The 21,480-nt window shown below is 40.3% G+C and overlaps 2 protein-coding genes across 4 annotated transcripts in view; both read left to right on the forward strand.

Annotated features, from left to right (window-relative positions):
* The window catches only part of si:dkey-91m11.5 (PH_BCR_vertebrate and RhoGAP_Bcr domain-containing protein), a 50,957-nt gene extending 43,192 nt beyond the window's left edge, over window positions 1-7,765 (forward strand). Inside the window, exons 1-8 of one of the 2 annotated variants that reach the window (XM_031302190.2) lie at window positions 1-80; window positions 1,063-1,122; window positions 3,486-3,595; window positions 4,051-4,190; window positions 4,357-4,491; window positions 4,597-4,702; window positions 6,115-6,274; window positions 6,360-7,765. The exon at window positions 1-80 is cut by the window's left edge and continues 540 nt beyond it. In XM_031302190.2, coding sequence (XP_031158050.1) covers window positions 1-80; window positions 1,063-1,122; window positions 3,486-3,595; window positions 4,051-4,190; window positions 4,357-4,491; window positions 4,597-4,702; window positions 6,115-6,274; window positions 6,360-6,449 — 881 coding nt within the window. In that variant the 3' untranslated portion in view covers window positions 6,450-7,765. The remainder of the gene's footprint in view (window positions 81-1,062; window positions 1,123-3,485; window positions 3,596-4,050; window positions 4,191-4,356; window positions 4,492-4,596; window positions 4,703-6,114; window positions 6,275-6,359) is intronic. The other variant, XM_031302189.2, reaches the window with a different exon arrangement.
* A 1,878-nt stretch (window positions 7,766-9,643) lies between these two features.
* Window positions 9,644-21,480, forward strand: part of specc1la (sperm antigen with calponin homology and coiled-coil domains 1-like a) — a 36,670-nt gene continuing 24,833 nt past the window's right edge. Inside the window, exons 1-3 of one of the 2 annotated variants that reach the window (XM_031302153.2) lie at window positions 9,644-9,932; window positions 20,135-20,297; window positions 20,672-20,810. In XM_031302153.2, the coding sequence (XP_031158013.1) occupies window positions 20,172-20,297; window positions 20,672-20,810 (265 nt within the window). In that variant the 5' untranslated portion in view covers window positions 9,644-9,932; window positions 20,135-20,171. The remainder of the gene's footprint in view (window positions 9,933-20,134; window positions 20,298-20,671; window positions 20,811-21,480) is intronic. The other variant, XM_031302152.2, reaches the window with a different exon arrangement.

Consider the following 21,480-nt stretch of genomic DNA (forward strand, 5'->3'; position numbering starts at 1 on the left):
GAGACACGGCTACAAGGAAAGTCCCGGGTACAGGGGCCCGTCTGTGGGAGCGAGTCCGCAGCAGTCTGATCAAACCAAAGGTAAAGATATGAACAGCGAGCTGTGGACATACCTACATGGGATGCCTTCGGGGACTTATAAGGCCAAACTTGTTTTTGCTTTTTCTTATTTTCTGGTTATGAAAAAAACAAACATTTTGAGTTATCAGGGTGTCCGCGGGGTCTTAAAAAGTCTTAAATTCTCTGAAGTATTGTGTTCTAGGTCTTAAATTATTTTAAACAGGTCTTAATTTTCCTACGTCCATGCAACACTACCTCTAATGCTCTTTTTTTTAATTATTATTATATATTCCGTGGCGTTGTAGTCGTGTTGTTGGCGTGAGTCTCTTTCGGATTGTACCACAGACATAAAACGGATTTCTTTCTTCAGCTACGTGGAAGTGCAGGTTTAGCAATAATTGGCTTGAAAAAAAACTGAATTTAGGGCTAAGTTGATGTTGTGGTAAAGGTCTTACATATCATTCATAATGGTCTTAAAAAGGCCTTTAAAAGTCTTAAATTTGACTTGGTGAAACCTGCAGAAACTCTGGTTATACAGTACACTGTGTTGGATTTCTGTTGGGATTGATCCCTTTTGAGATTTAGAAGTTAGCATTGCACCACCTGTGATTCTTTTTTTTTTTTTTTTTTTTTTATCTTTTTGAAAAGTATTATATAAGAAAATTGATTTTCACTCAACAAAGGGTTGTCTAAATGAGATTTGATGGTTTCTTGGGCGAAAGAACATCTGCCTTTATGGACAGCCACAGTGCTTAGTGATGTTATCGCGTTACTCATGCCTGATCACTGTAAATACAGGCTGGCAGAGTGGTATTAGTCAGATGACTAAAATAGATCACTGACACTACCTGGACAGATGGAGTTTATATTAAGATATTTAGCAGGTAATAATCATATTACCTGGCACACTATTTACTGTTTATTAATTCTGAAGAGAATCTTTATCTGAATGTATTAATTAAAAATGAAGTGAAACTTTAAATACATTTTTTTTTTCTTCTAGCTGGATCCTCAGACATTGCAAAATAAAGACTGGCAGAGGACCGTCATCGCCATGAATGGGGTAAGTGTTTTAAGCAACCCAGTAAAAAGAGCCAAGAGGTTAAGAGGAAAGACAAGGGAAAGCTAAATGATGACATTTAGCATCTGGTTCTCCATTTTTTGCACCACTAATAATGAATCACTTTAATCAACAACGCTAAAGTTGGCTTCTGGTTCACAGCTTCCAAATTAGGTCAGGTTAAGGGGAAAGTTAAAGGAAAGAAAAATTATGATATTTATAGGCTGAGTCTCCATTATTTTTGCACCACTTGCAGTTGGTAAAAAGTGTTAGACACCACCTAAATTAGGAATTCTAATATGTTATTCCCATGGCCTAGGAAAGTTCAATCAATATTTGTGAGCTACTCTCTCTCAAAGCCAGAAACTAAGTAAGAAGTAAGTCTCAAACTTGTAATGTGAACGTCTGGAGCTGCTCCAGAGACAATGAATGGGAGACTGATTTTGTTTTCTTTTTTTATACCCAAATGAGCTGTATTCTATTGTAGTGTTCTCAGTTCTAAAACAGAACATGTACCCATATACAACACATGTATACACTACTATACGCAAACTGCATTTCGTTGTCTTTGTACATGTACTCTGCACAATGACAATAAAGTTGAATTTAATCTAATCTATACCATGTAGAACTCCCCTGGGTACTCCCAGTGTCACTTTATACTTAATGACATCACTAATTTAAGTTGTATCACTCTAGTTTTTGGATTTGGGAGAGAGTTGTTCATGTTTACTTATATTTTTGGAGGTCTTAGACCATACAGTAGTAACATGAGTTTTGAAAATGGGCATTGTTCCCCTTTAAGGCTGCTTCAAACCCACTTTCAGATTTGTAAAACATTTATTTTACTTGCAATTGGACTGTTTTTTTCTGTATCCAGACCACATTAGACCAGGTTTTGATCAAAAAACACTTTAGCTAAACTTGTCAAACCTTGACAAATAGATTCCAGAGATTACACAGAAGGGAGATTTCATGGACTGTTTTCTTAATCTAGACCACGTTAGACCAGGTCTAGATCAAAAACCACTTCACCACTCTTCAAACCTGGACAAGATGACAATGGAAACAGAATTTTTTTTTTTACCAGTATGCATCACTAGGGACATTTGTTGCTTTTTCATTTTTAGATTATTTGGCTTTGTTAATGCATATGAAATACATTTTGGCATGGGGGTGAGTTTCTTTTCTGGTTCAGTCCAGCTGTTATAATAAGTTTGTAATAAATTGTGTAGCCAAAATACAGACACTCAGATCCTTAAAGACAAAAATGTCCCCATTGAAAATGGTTGATCCTATGGTCATTACAGCATAAAATAATGTATTCTATTATATCAGGCTTTCAATCTAGACCCAGGCTTTAAACTTGTATTTTTTTTTAACTATTTTTCCTATGGGGCAACTGCATGCTATTGTCCTGGTTTCCACTATGGTTATTGCTGCTGTATAAAATCAAAATCCATATTGTTGCCAACCATGGACAAAATACCCCTTGCATTTAGTATCCAGAAAATAATTAAATTGTTCTGTTTTTTCGCCATGCAAAACAACACTAGCATTATGTAAACAAACTGGCATTTTAAGGGTTTGAAATAACATCAATAGTTATAATCAGGACTGATGTTGGTTGATGATGTTGGTCTGAATGCAGAGAAGCAGTGAAGTCGCCCTTTTTTTGTTTCCACAAGTAAAATAAAGGTTTCACAAATCTGTGAAATCTGAAAGTGTGTTTTATCCAGCCTTCAAACAACTGCAAAAATGTGGCCACTAACTATCATCATTTCTCTGTCCCTTAACTTTCCCCTTAACTTCCAATATGGAAGCTGTGAACCAGAAGCCAACTTTTTCATGTATTCACAATACCTGATTCATGTAACACAAGTTGTAAAGGATAACTGCTATCCAACAGTAATAGGTGGATAGGTTGTAATAGTGCGGTAAGACAATGCTAAATACACAGATATTACATGCATTAAAATGAGACTTCTAACCTTGTAAAATGTAACTTGTAACCAGGGGCGTAGCACAAAATTCTGGGCCCTGTAGAAAGGCATTTTCTATGGGCCCCTCCCTGCATCCACAGCTATTCATTCTAGCATCTTTTTGGGCCCTCCTCACATGAGGGCCCTGGGTACTCAGTCCTCTTTTAGATAGCTATTGTTGTGAAACTGACATTACAGTCAGTTTGCTGACTCCTCTTTACTTGTGCTAGTGTTACGCTGTGTTTTAGCATTTACCATTGTCCTGTTAATGTCACTTGTAGCCACAGTGTCTGCTGTTCAGCAAAAGTTAAATATGCTAGCTTAGCTTACATAGTTGTCCAAAACTAACTAACTAACTAAAACCGGTGTCCCTACTTGTTTCAGATTGAGGTGAAGCTTTCGATGAAGTTCACCAGCCGAGAGTTCAGTCTGAAGCGAATGCCTTCACGGAAACAGTCCGGCGTCTTTGGAGTGAAGATCAACATAGTAACTAAGTGAGTTGGTGAAGTGTGTTGTGTGTGTGTGTGTGTGTGTCATGCCCATATTCCAATATTTTATTCAACTCAATGAGTCAACATAAAGTATGTCCTCCATTTTACAATATTATATATTTTGTTCTTTTAGTTTTAGTGGCAGAATTTTGATTTGTCAATGAATGAAAATGAAAGGTTTACTGAGCTAGAACAATAGGGTCTATGGGAAATGTGGTCTTTTGAGAAGCACCAGTACAAAAGCCTGGATTCCACCAGCGTAGTTTTAGCGGAGCAGAGCGGAGAGCCGGTTCTGGGCCGGCGCAGACGGACCTGGTGGATTTTCGGGGTAACAATACCCCATGTGGTGACATAGTACAGGCTGCACTTATTTCAACAGCGGTTTCTTGTACTTATAGCATTCATATGATGTGTTGATAAGTAGCCCTCTTTAAAACTTGCTTCTGTGTCCTCACTAGGCGAGAACGCTCCAAGGTTCCCCTCATTGTGAGACAGTGTGTAGAGGAAATTGAGCGACGAGGGATGGACGAAGTGGGAATCTACAGAGTGTCTGGCGTCGCAACTGATATCCAGGCACTGAAGGCTGCTTTTGATTCAAGTGAGTTCAGTCTGAGTGCGATTTCTTTTCAAAATTGGAAAGAAGAGATACTTTCCAACGGGAAAGACTCTCTCTCTCGCTCTGCAGGACTCACGTAATTTTCAAAGCTCACTGTGCAGCTTGTATTCTTTAGCAGTTAGTGACTGTTGTCTCATATGCCCCGCAGACAACAGAGACGTGTCTGTCATGATGAGGGAGATGGACGTAAACGCCATCGCTGGAACATTGAAGCTGTATTTCCGCGAGCTGCCCGAGCCTCTTTTCACTGATGAGTTGTACCCCAACTTTGCTGGAGGCATCGGTGAGTCGGCAGTTCTTAATTTTGGCATAATTTTCGGTAGTCAAGAGGGCTTAAATGCAGTTGCGAGGAGACACCGGAACATTCATGTGTGCTTTTCCCTTGCAGCTCTCTCTGACAGTGTGGCCAAGGAGAGCTGCATGCTCAACCTGTTGCTGTCTCTACCAGAGCCCAATCTGGTCACCTTCGTCTTCCTGCTCGACCACCTTAAAAGGTAAAAGACCTCACAATGAATATGTTATTTGAGGTATTGTGTATAGTGTATCAGTTGTACGTCGGTGTGCATGTCTGTTACCCATCTTAGAAAAAGTTACTTATTTTTGTCACAATTTTTGTGTGATAAGAGGTGAGACAGACATGTTATAGTTGACCTAGCGTTGCATAAAGTGTTCAGCAGTGATGACATAAATAGGTACTGTTGGGTTGGGATTTTTTGAGTATCTATAGGGTCTAATATTATTGGTTGTAGCATTAGCTGTAAAGGGTAACTGCTAACCAATAGTAATGGGTGGTTGTAATAGTACTCTTCAGATACTTGCATTAAATGTTCATTTGGTAACTTTGCCAGACCTTCCTCCACAGCGCTGCGGAGGAAGGTCTGGCTAGTCCACACAGCATTCCGGGATGGGAGAAAAATGTGCTCTAGTTTATTTGCATTTCTTTTAAACCAATCACAATTGTCTTGGGCTACGCTTAGCCCAAGACATAATGACTCTGCAAAATAGCCTCGGGAAGGAACTTGGTTTGGTGGAACAAAACAAAAGTGTTACTCAGATTTGACAGATAGTCTAGCTAGCTGTCTGGAAGGTAACGGACATCCGGCCCAAAAATAGGGACATCCGGTAGAATTTTTCGGCAGCACCTGAACATTCCCGGAAGCAAGAAAAGATGACACAGTAACTAGAATATTCAAGACCATACAACAAAATAATGACAAAATAGACAATAAACCATAAACCAAATAAACATATATGTATAAATGACAACACCATAAGCCCATCATACATGTCTCTCCTCAGCACAAAGCTTCCTAGGAGCCCTCCAGAAAGCTCAGGTGTTTTCCCCATTTCCTAGTGTACACATCCAATCTGGCAAAATATTTATATGACATTTTTTCAAACACCGCCACCCTAGCCTTCTCACAAGCCAACTCTTGAATTGACAGCAATGAGAAAGTCTTTGAGCAGGTCGAGCCAACCTTATTTACACACTAACAGAATCTTGATTCATATTTGGTCAGCGTTGCCTAGTTTGACAGTTTGACCGCAGTTCACGAGCAGCACTGCATTAGAGACTCCTCGCCTCTGATTGGTTGTTTTCCGTATGCCAGTAGGAGCACCAGGAAGAGGCAGAGGAACGGGATTTGTCCCTGATTATTTACTTGTTGAAAATGTCTTTATTAGGAGTAACCCCTTGAGATGCAGCATCTCGTTTTCGAGGGGGTCCTAGCAAGACTATGTAACTTTTTTAGAGGATGAAAAACATTCTTCCTGTTGAAAACTTTGATTCCTGCCTGGGCAATACAATTCACAGTTATGGTAGCTAATGTTAGCTAACATTAGCAAACTTTAGATACTGTACATAATTGAGTCGGTTCACTTTTCTTTTTTTGCTTTGTTCTTACAGGGTGGCTGAAAATGAGAGCATCAACAAGATGTCTCTGCACAATCTGGCCACCGTTTTTGGTCCCACTTTGCTGCGGCCCTCTGAAAAAGACAGCAAAATCTCAAACAGCTCACAGCCGATCTCCATGAACGACAGCTGGTCTCTAGAGGTCATGTCTCAGGTAAAACCCGTGTCAGGATATTGAGAAGTGGGACAGTGACATTTGGACTGTGGGTCTGATCACCTTTTCTCTGTCTGTACTGTAGGTGCAAGTCCTTCTCTACTTCCTTCAGCTGGAGAACATTCCAACACCTGACAGCAAACGTCAAAGCCTTCTCTTCTCTACCGAAGTATAACAGGAACATTGTGCACTTGTCTGTAAATGTTCTGTTCAGAGGCGTTCAGAGTGTCTGCTGCCTAATGAGGTGGATGCTGCTGAGCAGCCATGACTCTGAGGATGCTTTATTTAGCCACTAGGTGGAACCATCAATGCATTGTAAACTGTAAACAGCCCCTATGCCCAAAGCCATTCCTTTTGGAGATGTGATGAGCACGTGTGTTCTGTTTATTTACAAGCTTGCCTGCTGTGTCAGTAAAAGACATACCATTATGATGTATAGACATTTTTTTTTATTTAATTTAAATATCAAGGAGTGTTATTTACTGTACTTTGATATTTTACAATGCCCTGTTCTGTCACTGTGCACATTAGCTCCATATTCACTTACAGGGATTTCTGCTGTATTTGGATTTTGTAAGATTTATTTCTGTGAATGGATAATAGATGAATGGTTGGATAAATGGACATATATTTTTTTCATGTCTATACATGTTTGTTTTCCCCCAGAAACGTTTGTCTTGGTTGAGAGCTCACCTGTGCCAATGTTTCCTTGCTGATGATGACCAATAGAACATTTCAGTTACCCTAATGTTTACACACACTCTTAATTTTGTACATAATTTAAAAAGTATGAGACTGAAAACTGTAGTTTACACACAGCAACATGCAGGCATGTTGACCTAACCATTTGAAGTGTGTGCTATCTGTGCTATACAATTTGTATGGTTCTTCTGGTGGTGTCCGAGCCAACGTTCATGTAGATATGAGTGCTTTTTTTTGGAAGTGGTACAGAGAAGTGAAAGGCAAATCATTCCAGGAAAAGGCGAGGCCTAATCCTTCCACCCATGGAATGTATACTGTGCTGTGTAGAATTTTAAATCCCAGTTGTCTTTTGTCCATATTTCATATGTTTTGTGTCCATATTAGGTTGTTTTTTTCTGTTGATGTTGTTGCTTCCGGCATTCCTTTTCTTTAGTCTACCTATATAGGACAAAACCACACTGCTGTAGAAATGAGAGCACCATCTCAAATACCAAATGTTCCCTAGTGGGGCCCTTGAAGCATAGTGATTCACTCATATCCAAGTCTACTGGCTTATTCATAGGTTTATCATCCACAAAGCTAGTATTACTTACTGAAAATACACTGTGTTCTAGCATTAATATTTTTGTTCCCCAAATCACTACAAGTATTCAAACACTTGTTAGCACAAACTATAACTCTACAGGCTTGTGTTTTATGTAAAATAAGCAATAACTCTTAGTGATTCTTAGGATGAGACTAGTGGGGAGTGTATGTATGACTTATGTAAATAAAAAATTGGTAACATTATTCTTGCAAGCTGTCATTTCTTAGTATGAGATCAAAACAAAGTTTAATCTCTGACACAACTCTGTTTTAAAGGTCCCATGGCAAGAAAATTTCACTTTATGAGGTTTTTTAACAAATTAAAATTTAAATGTGAGTTCCTCTAGCCTGACTATGGTCCCCCAGTGGCTAGAAATGGCGATAGGTGTAAACCGAGCCCTGGGTATCCTGCTCTGCTTTTGAGAAAATGAAAGCTCAGATGGGCCGATCTGGAATCTCCTCCTTATGATGTCATAAGGAGCAAAGTTACTGCCCCTTTCTCTGCTTTGCTCCCCCAGAGAATTTGGCCCGCCCATGAGAAAGAGAGAGACATCATGGCTTGCAAACAAGCCAAGTGGCACTTGGTCAAGGCCACACCCCCACCCTCCACCTTGCCCCGCCCTCTCCTCCTCAATAGCATTTAAAGCTACAGACACAGGAATGGCACATCCTAAGGAAAGCTCATTGTGGGACTGGCTCTAGTGACTGTAATTCTGCACCAAGGCTGAATTTCAGGGAAGAGACTTCAGATACAGTATTAGGGACCACTAAGGTCTATATAAAAGAGACTTCAGATACAGTATTAGGGGACCTCTAAGGCCTATATAAAAGCATCCAAAAAGCAGCATGTCATAGGACCTTTTTTTTTTTTTTTTTTTGTTTATTTGAATAGGGACTGATACAAAAAAACATAGATTATTACATATAGAACAATCCGATGCCTGTATCACAGTGTTTATAGCCATGGCTAATTCGCAACACCTGTCCCTAGAAGGGCTTTTAACAGTTAAAATAATCAAAAGGAATCACATTTTTACAGTGAATACAATAAAATGTCCAGAAACCAGTTAGCAGCAATAAAAATAAGTGTAGTAAATAAACACATTCACTCGAACTCACACAGATGTACACCTCACATACACACAACTATACATTTCATATGGCATGATCACACTGCTGCTGCTGTATGAACCATGCTTTTGATAGTTTTTTAAAGGTGGACATTTTAGTTAGAGTCTTTATATTTGTAGGAAGCCAGTTCCACAGATTGGCTCCTTTCACAGAAAAAACATTTTGGGCAAAAGATGTTTTACAAAATGGAACTTTACAGTCTCCACATGCAGCAGACCTTTAATATATCCAGGCTCAGTGAGACAAATAAAATAATAAAAACAAATATTTATAACTCCTACTGTACTGTAAATATCAGCATGCTGAGTTTGCCCTGCAGGTGGCCATGCCCCCTGGTCTCCCTGCTGCCAGCAATGGTACCTGTACTGTCCTATCTATACCTTGTCTAGTGTGTATTCTACTAGATATGTTATGCAAATCATTCAGTGTAGGGCCAGAGAAGACAGTGATGAGCATGTACCTGTATTGTAAATACAAAAAACTAAACACACATTAACTGTGTCTGGGCTTTGGTGGCCTGGAATCCTTGGGTATGTGCCATGCGTGACCTGTTAATCCAGACATTTCCATTGTATGTTTCCAATGTAATGGTGAATTAAAACACCGGAATTTCCCATTTTTTGGGATCAATAAAAATCTATCTATCTATCTATCTAAAAGGTAAGTAGGCCTACTGTACTTTCAGTTGGTTATCATTATGTAGCAAAGAATCATCAAAACAAAAATAAATGAAGTTTTCACATCAAATGTGATTTATGCTAACCATATGTCTACATAACCTTATAGTCTTATAATAATTACTGTGTGATATATTAAAGAGTATGTGAACGATTTATCTTAACTTTAGAAGTAATAATCCGCAGATACTGTAACTTGGACTTGTGCCCTTTTCCTCTAGCCTTTTTGAAAGTGTTGTAAACTTGGTTGAAGAGAAGCGCTGCAGGCTTTTGGCCCAGTGCCAGTAGTTTGGAAACAGTAATAAACGGCCAACTAGATATTTAGACATCCTGGAGGCAGTAACGTGTACCCCTGTACAGAGGGTGATGCTGAGATGATGCAACTAGAGGAGGGGGCAGCAGAAGATCATCCGGCAGCTGCCAACAGAAAGAAGCTGACATCCGAAACCGATGCTGCCTCCCGTCTGGAGTTGTGAATTAGCTAGTGAACTGTTTGCGACCGCAAATGAACACCTATCGGACATTTATCAACGTGTCAAACAGAAAAATTAGGAGAACCTCAGGTAGGAATATTTTATCTGCTTACTGACAGAGTGCTGTCTTTTTGCCGGCTATGCTAACACTGTTAGCCTAACGATAGCATTAGCAACATTGCCTTTACCGTTGCTTAACGGTACTGACAGCTGAGGTAAATTAACTGACTGAAACGACAAGAAACGCACAAACCTAATCAAAAGTTACGTTAAATGCACAGACTTGCTTTGTTCGTTTGTTTGTTTTAAATAGCATTATAGTTATTGTTTTAACCATCAAACCAGATTTTTGGTCAGCTGTCAAGGTAGAAAAAATCATTTAAACCTATGCTATGAATTATTTCAAAATAAGTCGCGATGTGTTTACATTTAGCACCAGTATCATTCATAATTGAATGTGCGTCAATATAACGTTGACTGTAATTACCACAGTTATTGCTGAAAGGAGCTTTTTTCCTGATTAAAGGCAATTTGCGTTTAACCGGGGACATGTTTTTTGCTGACTGTGAATTTGTCACATCTTTTGTTTTTCCTCGGCAATGGTTTTAAATCAATTCTGTGATACATTTCTAGTTTGGCTGACTGACTAGTTAGGCTACCCATGGACCAGTTAGGCTACCCTGAACGTCTTGGCAAGACTACCTACAGCTACATATTTGGAAATAACCAAGGTAACGCTCGGTCTTTAGAGCTTTTGACTTTGTAAACTGGAAGTATCTTTTCACCTGGCTATTCATATCTGCAGTATAAACCATATTACATCTACTCAATATCTACTAGCTATATATCTATCTATTCTACCTCTGTTTTACTCTGGTTCAAATTTTCCTGCTCTTTCGGAGTTTTGACATAGTTATTATAGTTTCAGGGGAAGTTGTTGAACGGTTGTGCTTACGTGTCTAGCTCGGTGCTTTTGTTTTGAAAGCGCATGGCCAGACAGGAAGTGAAATTGTTGGAAATTCCCTACGTGCCTGACGTTCTAGCTAACTAGCTACCTGGGTTATCTCCTTGGTTTTAAGTTACCATTTGGTCTCTAACATGACAGAATCGACGTATGCTTACTCCATAGAGTGGGATAGTTGTCTTTACCTAAAAGGTTTAGTTGGTAAAGTATTTGCTTGTGTGGTTGAATGACACACTGTTGGGGCTAACGTTAGCCGTGCTGCTGCTAATGTAGCTAGGTGTAGCCAAGAACAATGTAAATTTGCCATCCCCTTGAGAAGAGTCAACAGTAAACTGATGTTGCAACTTGTCAATTCCTTTTGGCTGGCCCAAACGGTATACTATTGCAGATTTGTAGCCCCTGTGTGTATCTTACTGAATCCTCCTCTCTCTCAATTCATTTAAAATCGTCTTTTTTTTAAACCACAGATGTTTCACAACTCTCATGGAATAGCTTGGATAGAGCAATATTTCACAGCCCACTCTTTAAATCAATGTCCAGGAGATTATGAGATATTCCTTCTTGGCTCTGCCTGGTCATTGTTTGCGTTTAGAAAAATATTTTGGAGAAAACTCTCCAGTCTTGGGGACTTTGAACAAGGGGAAATAAATAAATGTATTTCCAAGATGACCCCATATGTCAGGATCAAACTCATGCCCAGTTTGGTTAAATTTAATTAAGATGATTACATTTTCAGTTGTAGTAAGCATGACAACTCTTCCACACAGTGTGTTGATGAAGTGGAAGGTGAATGGTAACTCACAAACGCGCCATAGCTCATGTTATCACTATTGCTGGTTTTGCTTCTACAATGCCAGGACAGGTTGATGTTAATGATGTCAAAGAGGTTAACATGTTAAGGCATTTTAGTTACATAATCTTCAGTTGAATCAGCATATTGTTGTAGCATTGGAATACTGAAATTGGAAATTCCCATTTAACTGAAGGCTACATCATAGAAAATGGCTTGTTTAATTGCATTCCAGTCTTGTGAATAATGGCGAGGCATATGATTATATAATGAAATTCACGGTTTGACAGTTTCTGGTCTGTCTGAGGCAGACTGGTGCCTGCTTGTCCTTGTACACACAGTCACCCTTTTTAGGGTTTACTTCTTTTTTCTTTTCTTTTTTTTACTGGAGACGCCACCACAGGAAGCTGATGTTTTGGCAAGGAAGTGCCTCCCCGCAGTTAAAGCATGAATAAGGGAGGAGCGCAGGGAAGGGGTATTAATAAGTTACTAGACCACTGCGACCCCCACCTCCTTCTCTTCCCAGACTTAACTTGGCTCTTTCTTCTGCGTCTTCTGTCTCATGTCTCATGCTTTGTTCAGCTGTCTGTAAAGGAACACTACACACACTTGTTCCTTTGGTCAGCCTTGGGTCAGATCCATTGCATTCATTACCACTGAAATCAAATACTGTAGCTCTATTTAATTAGAATCAGGATAAGTGTTATTGGCTTCTGGCTTATTAAGGAGCAGCTTACGTTCTGCAGCACAGATCGCCACATGGCTAAATTGAGTTGAGGTGTTTTGCATAGTAAAGAATTCTGTTAACAACGTCCTACCTCTTATTAAATAGGCAAAATTGAAACATTAAATAATCATATCCTTGTGGCTGCTTAATAGGTTGTAGATTCTGAATATCAGTGCTGCAACCATTCCTCCTCAGAAGATTTATGCAGTTGGCTAATATTTAAGAAAATGTCTGCTGGTGGCAGATAAACCGGATGGACTCTGACCTTTTAATTTTTGTGTTGTTTAGCCATATCTAAACAAGAATCAGTAAGCCCAGTGATGTGTGGAGTCACCAAGAAAATAGTTCTTCAGCATCACAGAAACGGCATTGTTTTTGGACACGGTGTGATTCATCACAGATGTTGGTGTTTACAAACTACAGTAGTGCCGTGTGAGAAGAACAACTCTTTTTAGACTACATTTTCCAAACTGAGCCCCGTCTGACATGCAAGTGTGTGTAAATGTATTGTGTGTATTTAAATTCTTCCTTTAAGAGTTTCTAAACTGGTACACACACAAACCTTTTTTTGCAGTAGTTTTGCAGAGTGAGAGAGTGAAAGAAAAGGCAGCTGCCTCTGCTCAAACTGAGCTTGACGACGTAGATCTACCTCCGCACCCAATCCCCACAATCCTCCCCTCTCCCACATCAACTCCTGTCTGTCAGCTATTAAAACCTGGATGAACACAAGTTCCTCAAACTCAACAGCGATAAAACAGAATTCCTCCTCATAGGCTCCAAATTCACACTCTCCCCAGGCCCGCAACCTTGGCGTGATCTTTGATTCCACCCTCTCCCTTGAGCCCCACATCCGCCATGTCATTAAAACCTCCTTCTTTCACCTCAGCAACATCGCCAAAATCAGACCCTCCCTCACACCCCAACATCCCTCAACTCACTTCTCCTTGGCATCAGCTCTACCTACATCAACCGACTCCAACTGGTCCAGAACGCAGCCGCCCGACTCATCGCCCGCACCAAATCCTGGCACCACATCATTCCAGTCCTAAAACAACTCCTCTGGCTTCCCATCTCCCACCGGATCACCTACAAAATCCTGGTCCTCACCTACAAAGCCCTCAACCATCTGGCCCCCTCATACCTCACTGACCTCCTCTCCCCCTACCAACCCTCACGGTCCCTCAGATCCAACTCAGCCGGTCTCCTCTCCATTCACAAGTCCACAACCTCCGCAGTTTTGGGGACAGAGCCTTCTCCAGGGCAGCTCCCAGGCTCTGGAACTCCCTCCCCCAAGAGATCCGCAGCTCTGAGTCCCTCACCATCTTCCAGTCCCGCCTCAAGACCCATCTCTTCACCTCTGGCTATCCGTAGCCCCACGCCCCCCTCCCTTTTCATCTGTGCCTGAATCTTGTTTTGTTTTGTTTTGTACCCTGCCCTGTAAAGCGACTTCGAGTCCATGAAAAGCGCTCTACAAATTCAATTTATTATTATTATTATTATTATTATTATTATTATTATTATTATTAGATGTGACGTGAGCAGCCTGTCTGAAAGTTGTAAGTCTTCTGGTAGCTGTGCCACGAGAAATCTGTTTGTTCGTGGATAAATGTTACTTCATATGAATTCACTTGCCACATACCGAAGTATTTCCGATCCATCAAAACGTTGCTTTCGATGCTTTCATGGACTCTCTATGGGCTTCTCCCTTGACTGTATGCCTCCACGTCCCCCTTATTGCCTGCGAGCTTCTCCTGTACTACATGGTCATTTCTCTACTGTGCGACAGAAAGTCGCGTGGTCATGACACAATCGTTAGCCTATTTTTACAAAAACGGCTGCTACGGGGCCATAACGTGAGATACAAGGTAATGGAGCCTTTTAAACATTGTTGTGTTTCTTTAGAAATAAAATAATAATAAAAAAAAAAAAAATAGTCTTTCAGATGTAAAGTTATTCGCTTTCAAAGTGACGCCAAAATGAATGGGAGTCAAAGGAATGCTAGCAGAAGGTGATGGCTTGTTAGCCTCAGAATCTCCCCATAGGAAGTACGCTTTCCGGATGCTCGCTTACCCCCTTGCCTCTGCCCCATTTAGCTGCACTTTTGGTCCCCAGCCAGCGCTCCCATGTCTAATCAGATCCAATGAAAATAGCTGTGCTTTAGCTAGCAGCTCTCTGTTTCAGACATCTGCTTTGACACACATTCTTAGGCCTTAGGCCTGGTGGGGGGGCAACTTAGGCCCAGTGGGCCACCAGGCTTGCAATACACTGAGGGAAACCCTGATATAGGAGTGTCATGATGTGGGCTGTTCTATAGCAAGAGGAGTCCTGTTGATTGCCCTGTATCTTCAACTTAAGTTACTCACTTAGTGGCATACAGTATGAGTTTAACATCAGCAATGGTGCTGAAACTTTATTTTTCTTTGTTTCTTTGTGCCCAAAAGGTTTTTGTTATAATAAGAAAAAGTAAGAAGACATGCACAGCAGGACTGTAGAAGTGCTGGCAATGGCCCGGCTGAAAGACGAGGAAAGCTTCCCAGACAATTATTTATAGCTTCACTGCATATATAATGTAAGATAACCCGTCAACACATAATGTCTAGGTCTGGGTGACATGTAGTGAGAACTGTACAGACATGAGAAAGTGCATGTTCTCTAAATATAGCCATGTTGTAAAGCTTCCAAATAAGGTAAGACTTGTGGGGATGTAGGTGGACATAAAAAGGAGCTTAACCTAGAAAAAGACACTGACTGGGGAAAGATGCATGGTGTAAATTTAGAATAAATATTCGAATCATGAACGGTCAAAGAGGTTGCAGATGTAAACACTATATGCTTCAAAGTATACTCTGAAAGTTGAGTTTGTATCGTAAACCATAAGCATGCTGTACAGGTCTGTTTCAGTGAATACAATCTAAATTACCTTTGCACCACAGGAGCTGCAGAGTCTAACCAGCTGAGACACATTATTTGCCATTTTCTCCACATGAGGCAGGGAAGGTTTTTCTTTTGTTTGGTTGCAGCACCTTCTAAACTTACTAAGGAGTAGGCACGTTATTTTGGATAGAGATTTCCGTGTGCCGCAACTTGAAAAATATACATTTTAATTCAATCAGACTCCTCATAACTCTTCCTCAAGGCTAGGACTTTGCGTTTTCATGATTTAGTCATATGAATTTGGCGTTAACTAAACACTTCTCAACATCTACGTCACTGGAGGCCATGGTTAAGCTGACAGAAATAATAAGCCAAATAAATACCTTCTCGGCAGAAAAAAATTTATCACTTTGAGGTCTCGGAGTGCCCTCGAAGTGGAAGATTTGGAGCAGGATGACAGATTTAAAGTATCATCTGTACCAAGGAAACAGCTGAAATCTATTAGAAAAGTAGGGGAGAGCCGGGACAGTTGAAACACTTTTTAATTAAATGTAATTTACAAAGCGATCGTATTGCACTGAAAGCTAATATTTTGTCACTAGCAACCTACACCTGTCATCTGTCAAATAGAGTTGCATTTTCAGCTTTGAACAAAACCGTTCAGGAATTATTACAGCAAAAGTGTGACGTGCGCAATGTTAAAGCCGTTAAACTTCCCACAACTTTAGTATTTTACTACATATCATGAATGATACTCCCAAAAGGTGTTATTTTAGATAGATTGTTGCTGGGCTACACTTCTTCGTGAATATCTGTTAACAACTCATTGCCGCCATCGTGAAGCAGTTATTGAAATATCATGCACTGTGGATGATTCTGCCATTTTTATAGCTAGAACAGTAAGTTTTCCCATTTATATCATGTTCCTATTGTGGAAAATGTCGTTGCACTAGGTTTTTACGTGGGTTAGGCCACCGCACATCCAAATAAGTGCCCTTAACGACCCACAGCCCGTCAGTCTCCATAGGATAACATGGGAAAACTCGACCCCCTACCTGGTGAGGTCCAAATATATTTTCATCTTTCTAAAACTGCTTTTCCATGTCTCACCTCCATAAATTATTGTAATCAGATATTTGTGCATTTACTTAAAATACATGGAGTTACAGACAATTGAAACCACTGTTTCAATCGTCCCGACATAGACATATGCCATTATAGCTTGTTTTGCTTTCCATGTAAACAAGCATGCAATATGAAAGTCTGGGATTGTGGAGAACACTAAATGATCTACTGAATAAGCACATAGTCGAACCTTTAAATGAAAAACGTTCCTTAATAATCGAAAAAATGTAACCGCAAATGAAGTTTACTTTCGACCATCAAAACTTGTTTATGGCCTGTAAATCTGTGATAAAAGGAAATAACAGGAAGATATTTGGCTGATAGAAGGAGGTTAACATGCTCTATGTTTTGACCTAAGGAAATCTGTCTATCATCATTGCACTCAGAGAAAACTGTAATGTTTCATTCGTCCCACATTTCAATCGTCCCGGCTCTCCCCTTGTTTTTGAATAAAGTGCAGTTGTGGTTTAGTTTGGATTCTCTGGAGGTATCCGGAAAGAGAAGTTGATAATATGTGGCTCAGATGTGACCCCCCCCTGCTCCTGCTGCATCTTAAATATTGATTTATTTTTGTAGTGTGTATTTATTTATTTAACTAAGGGCCGTTTGGTATTTATGGAATGGACCACCGGAGGAAAATAGGGGAGGGTCTTGTTATGTCTTTTTATTCTTTGTCGATGGGAGGGTCATCCAATTTTTTTTTAGTCTAGGGGGGAGGGTCACCCAACTTTTGTATTCATGAGAACAGTAAAATTTCAAAGTGGCTTGTTTGGTGCATATTTATCCATGTAGCTCCATGTAGTTCTCAGTCTCGGCCCCTATTGCTAGCAGATGGGTCCCTCCCTGTTTAGTCAGCCAGACAATTTGAGCTGTAGAGACCATGGGATTTCCCAAACTGAATAAATCCCGCTCGCACATGTAAACACAAAACTGCTTTGCTAATTCCATCGTGTTGTAACTAAGACATCTGCTGAAAAAATATTTTTATTCATTAGCATGATTGCTGTACTGTTTAGTTCAAAAACATCCAGAACACCGTACGAAAACATACCAGACGCGAGCTTTTATTTTGAAAAGTCGATGCTCACGGACTGCACCAGTCGGGAGGGCATTCATGAGACGGGAGGTCTCCAGGCTGCAGCCATACCCCACTCAAATATCCTGTCACCGGATCGGGTATATATATATATATATATATATATATATATATATATATATACACACACACACATATATATAGGGTCAGGTCTATATTGATTAAAGATCCCAAAACAGGGCTGTAACAATATAAATCGCAACACTCAGATCCACGCGGTGTGACGCCGCCTTCACACTGGCAGTTGAAATCAGCTCCGATATGGCTTTGAAACGACCGGAAGTCATTCATTTCCTATGGAGATTCGCAGACTGCATGAGAATGGGTCCGGTCTGGGTCCGAACGAGTGCGGTGCGAAAAAAATCGTGTCAGTTGGTCATCCAGATGTGTTCAAAAAATTGAACTCTTGCGAAAGGCTACGGATGGTTCCTATCCGTTGTTTGTTTGTCCATGGCGCATTGCTATTATGATGGCGGATTTGCACCGTAATATTTTTATTTGTAATCTTTTGCATGTTCGTGTGCTGCTGCGCTTCCCTGTGTGTGTGTGTGTGTGTGTGTGTGTGTGTGTGTGTGTGTGTGTGTGTGTGTGTGTGTAACAAGCATAGTGTGCGTGCGCTGTGCGTAAGCCTAGGCGCATTTTACTAATTTGCTGTTAAAATAACAATGAAATGCTGCGCTATTGACTTTAGACCAGGGTTTTGTCGGGTGCAAGATAGGGCCTCCAGAGTTATCGACCTCGGCCAATAAGGAGTCAGTTTGTTAAATAGGCGCAAAGTGGTCTCCCCATGGATGGAAGGATCTTCTTCACATTTCCGAAGAGAGTAAACGTAGCGGTTGAATTAGTAACCAAGCTAAATTAACTTGAACAAATTACAACCCAGCGGCGAGACAAACTCATCCAGCTCGTGTCGCGAGCAATGCTGAAGAAACTGGCCGCCACTTCTTGAACTGAGCTCGGACTGATAGCTAGCTAGCTAGCTACCTAAACACTCGCTAGCTCAGCCTTTTACAGGCTTCTTTTTTCGTTTTTAGTTAGCTGTCAGCTGTGCTAAATGATAAACACTCTAGCTAGCTCTTAGCTAACGTTAGTTATGTTAACTTTGTTAAAGATAACTCACTGTGCAAAGTGCTGATTGCAAAGGGCCTCATGCATCCAGAACAAGTAATTTCACAACTCGATATGACAGTGAGCTAGACTGAGACTGAATTGGTTTACTGTGTGGATTCAGCATGTTTGTGTTAACAAATGCTGCACTATTCTGCACATCATTTAATTGTCTCTGTTTAACAAAAGTTCATGTATTCTAACGTATTTCCTGCAGCTGCTAACTCATATAATGAAGATATACTATGCACCTAACACTTTTTTGAATCAAATCAATAATGATTTGGCTGTACTCACTTGTATCAACTGATCTGACCTGACATCCCGTGGCTACAGCTGCAACTGCTGTGCATCTTCCGGTACCTGGACACTCATATTAAAATGAAATGTGACATTCAAACATGCTTGAATCATCTCCACAATGAAGTTTAATTCTGTTTGTTTTTCAACAGTATTTTGTTACAAAGAAAACAGAAGTGTTATAGCTTTGGCTATTTATTTATTTTACTTAGGTATATTGTTAAAAATTTGCATAGTTAATATTGTTGTTTGGTGTTCTATTTAAAGTCTGATTTACTGCTGCTGATTTTTCATTATATGTATTCCCAGATCCAAACAACAAACTTCTGCTCAAGAAAACAACCGAGCAGAGATAGATTGTAGCTGGGTTTCCTATGTACAACAAATAACTTCTTCAGCTCACTTTTTCCTCTCAAGAGCCTTAGTGCAAAAAGCTCCAAGGCCAAATCTGTGCTAAAGTGCTTACTCTTAGTCTCCAGCTGTGTCCCAAATCACTTTTTCTAGCTATAATGGCATCAAGTCAGGTTCTCTTCAGACCTGGACGCAACGCGTGAGCAATGCGGAATAAAGCCTGCTGTGTTTTATACGAGCTTTTGTTATTTGGTTACAGCCAGTTTCAGCACCTTGTCTGTTGCCAAATGAACACTGTTGGCAAAATTGCTCCAACATAATTATATAACCTGTTATTAATTCATGACACATTCTGCAACAATGCAGCTCACCAAATTATCCTGGTATGAGTACATCTTGCACGAACATGGCACTTAATGATTTCTTGGCAGGGCAAGATGATATTCAGTGCATCAGACCAGTTGCCCAGTAACAGGCTAACAGACTCACATTTTTGCCTCACAAAATATGACTGCAGTTGTGCTAGCTTTCCCTTTATCTGCGAAGGAATCTTACTTTTCCTTTTTTGGCTCTGCTCAATTTTCTACACAGTGCTCAAAAAACTCTGTCTTGCCCATCTTTGTCTGGCGGAGCAGAGTGCAACCACCCACACGCATCAAACTTTTTATCAGTTTGATCGTTGTTGCAGCTGACAGGCATGTGAAACTCTGAGCTATCACAAACACAGGTAGGGATTTGGAGAATAAGCAGAATTATTTTAACACAGTATTAAAATCTTCATATCACAAAGACACACGTTTTTCTGCAAGTGCTCGGCTATTCAATGTGGCCTCGGTGTGTTCCAGTGTTAAGGGAATAGCCTCTGTGGAAAGAATTCCTCTTCCATGGAAAACTGGAGCTATCACTCTGCACACTGACACACATTACCTTTCTCCCCCCCGCCCTCCTTTGTGCACAGATTGAGCTGTAAATGTATCGGCATCACAGAGCTCAGTATGAAGAAGTCGGTCCGGCCAGCGGCAAGTAAGGTGAGCGGAGATCGAGGGAAGGCAGAGGCCACGGCTACCGCTGGCACCGGAAAGCCTGCAGCTAAGACCAGCACCGCTGCACCTCTGTCTAAGGTAAGACTCATCACGTGATAGACGCTTTGAATTTGATTAGATGTTCTTTTTTGTGAGTGAATTTGTTGATTTAAAAATCAAATTTAGCAAGACAGAAGACAAATCATTAACTGACCAGCAAAAATCAAACAACACAAACAAATAGTGCCTACAGGACAAAAGGTGTGTGTGTCTGTGTGTGTGTGTGTGTGTGTGTGTGTGATATCAATCTGGACAAAGTAGGATGGATGGGTGATGGGCTTGAGGGGAATCACAGGATGAATAGACAAGATATATATATAGAAGCGAAAGTAAGAGGGGTATATCAAAAATAGTAATAACAATAAATAGGAGTCAGGAGGAGCGCCACTGTTGATTTTTTTGTGTGCTTTCAGGTGAAAAGCAATGATGATCTTTTAGCAGCTATGGCCGGAGGGAATCCTGCATCAAGTAATGCCGTCAGCAGGACCAAGAAGACTGCCTCCACTGGGACTAATGCTTGCAACCTAGACAGCAAGCCAAAGACAACTTCAGGTAATAGTCCATGCCTACATATGAATTCTCTTCTATCTTTAGTAAGTTGTTTAACTGAAAATTAGGGCTGGGCAGATATGCTTTTGTCCCGATTTGATTCTTTCACGATACGTGGGTGCTGATTCAAATCAAATCAAATTTATTTATTAGTCACATACAATTATACAGAGTATATGTAGTGAAATGCTTTGTCCACTGTCTCCATGGCTGTGCAATGTGTAAATAATAAGGAAATAAATAGAAAAAGAAGAGAAGAAGAAAAACACATGTGAGATGTTAAATGCTAATGGGACAATGCTGAATGGAATCAAATAAAAAAAAAAAAAGAAAATTAAAAAAAAAAAAAAAAAAAAAAAAGAGAAGAAGAAGAAAAAATGTCTAAAGTGCATGCATTCAGTATCCGGATAGCTTGGGGATAAAACTTTTTCCGCATTCTCTCTGTGTTGGCCCTCAGGCAGCGATAACGTTTCCCAGAGCGTAGGGCAGAGAAGAGGCAGTTGTTGGGGTGACTGGGATCTCTGGTGATTTTCTTTACTCTGGACTTTACTCTCCTGATGTATATTTCCTCTAGGTTGGGTAGTGTACTCCTGGTGGTACGTTCAGCTGATCTCACTACTCTCTTTAGGGCTTTACGGTCTTGCTGAGTGCTGTTTCCATACCAAGCTGTTAT

The sequence above is a fragment of the Sander lucioperca genome, chromosome 2, assembly GCF_008315115.2.
Source record: "Sander lucioperca isolate FBNREF2018 chromosome 2, SLUC_FBN_1.2, whole genome shotgun sequence".
Lineage (NCBI taxonomy): Eukaryota > Metazoa > Chordata > Actinopteri > Perciformes > Percidae > Sander > Sander lucioperca.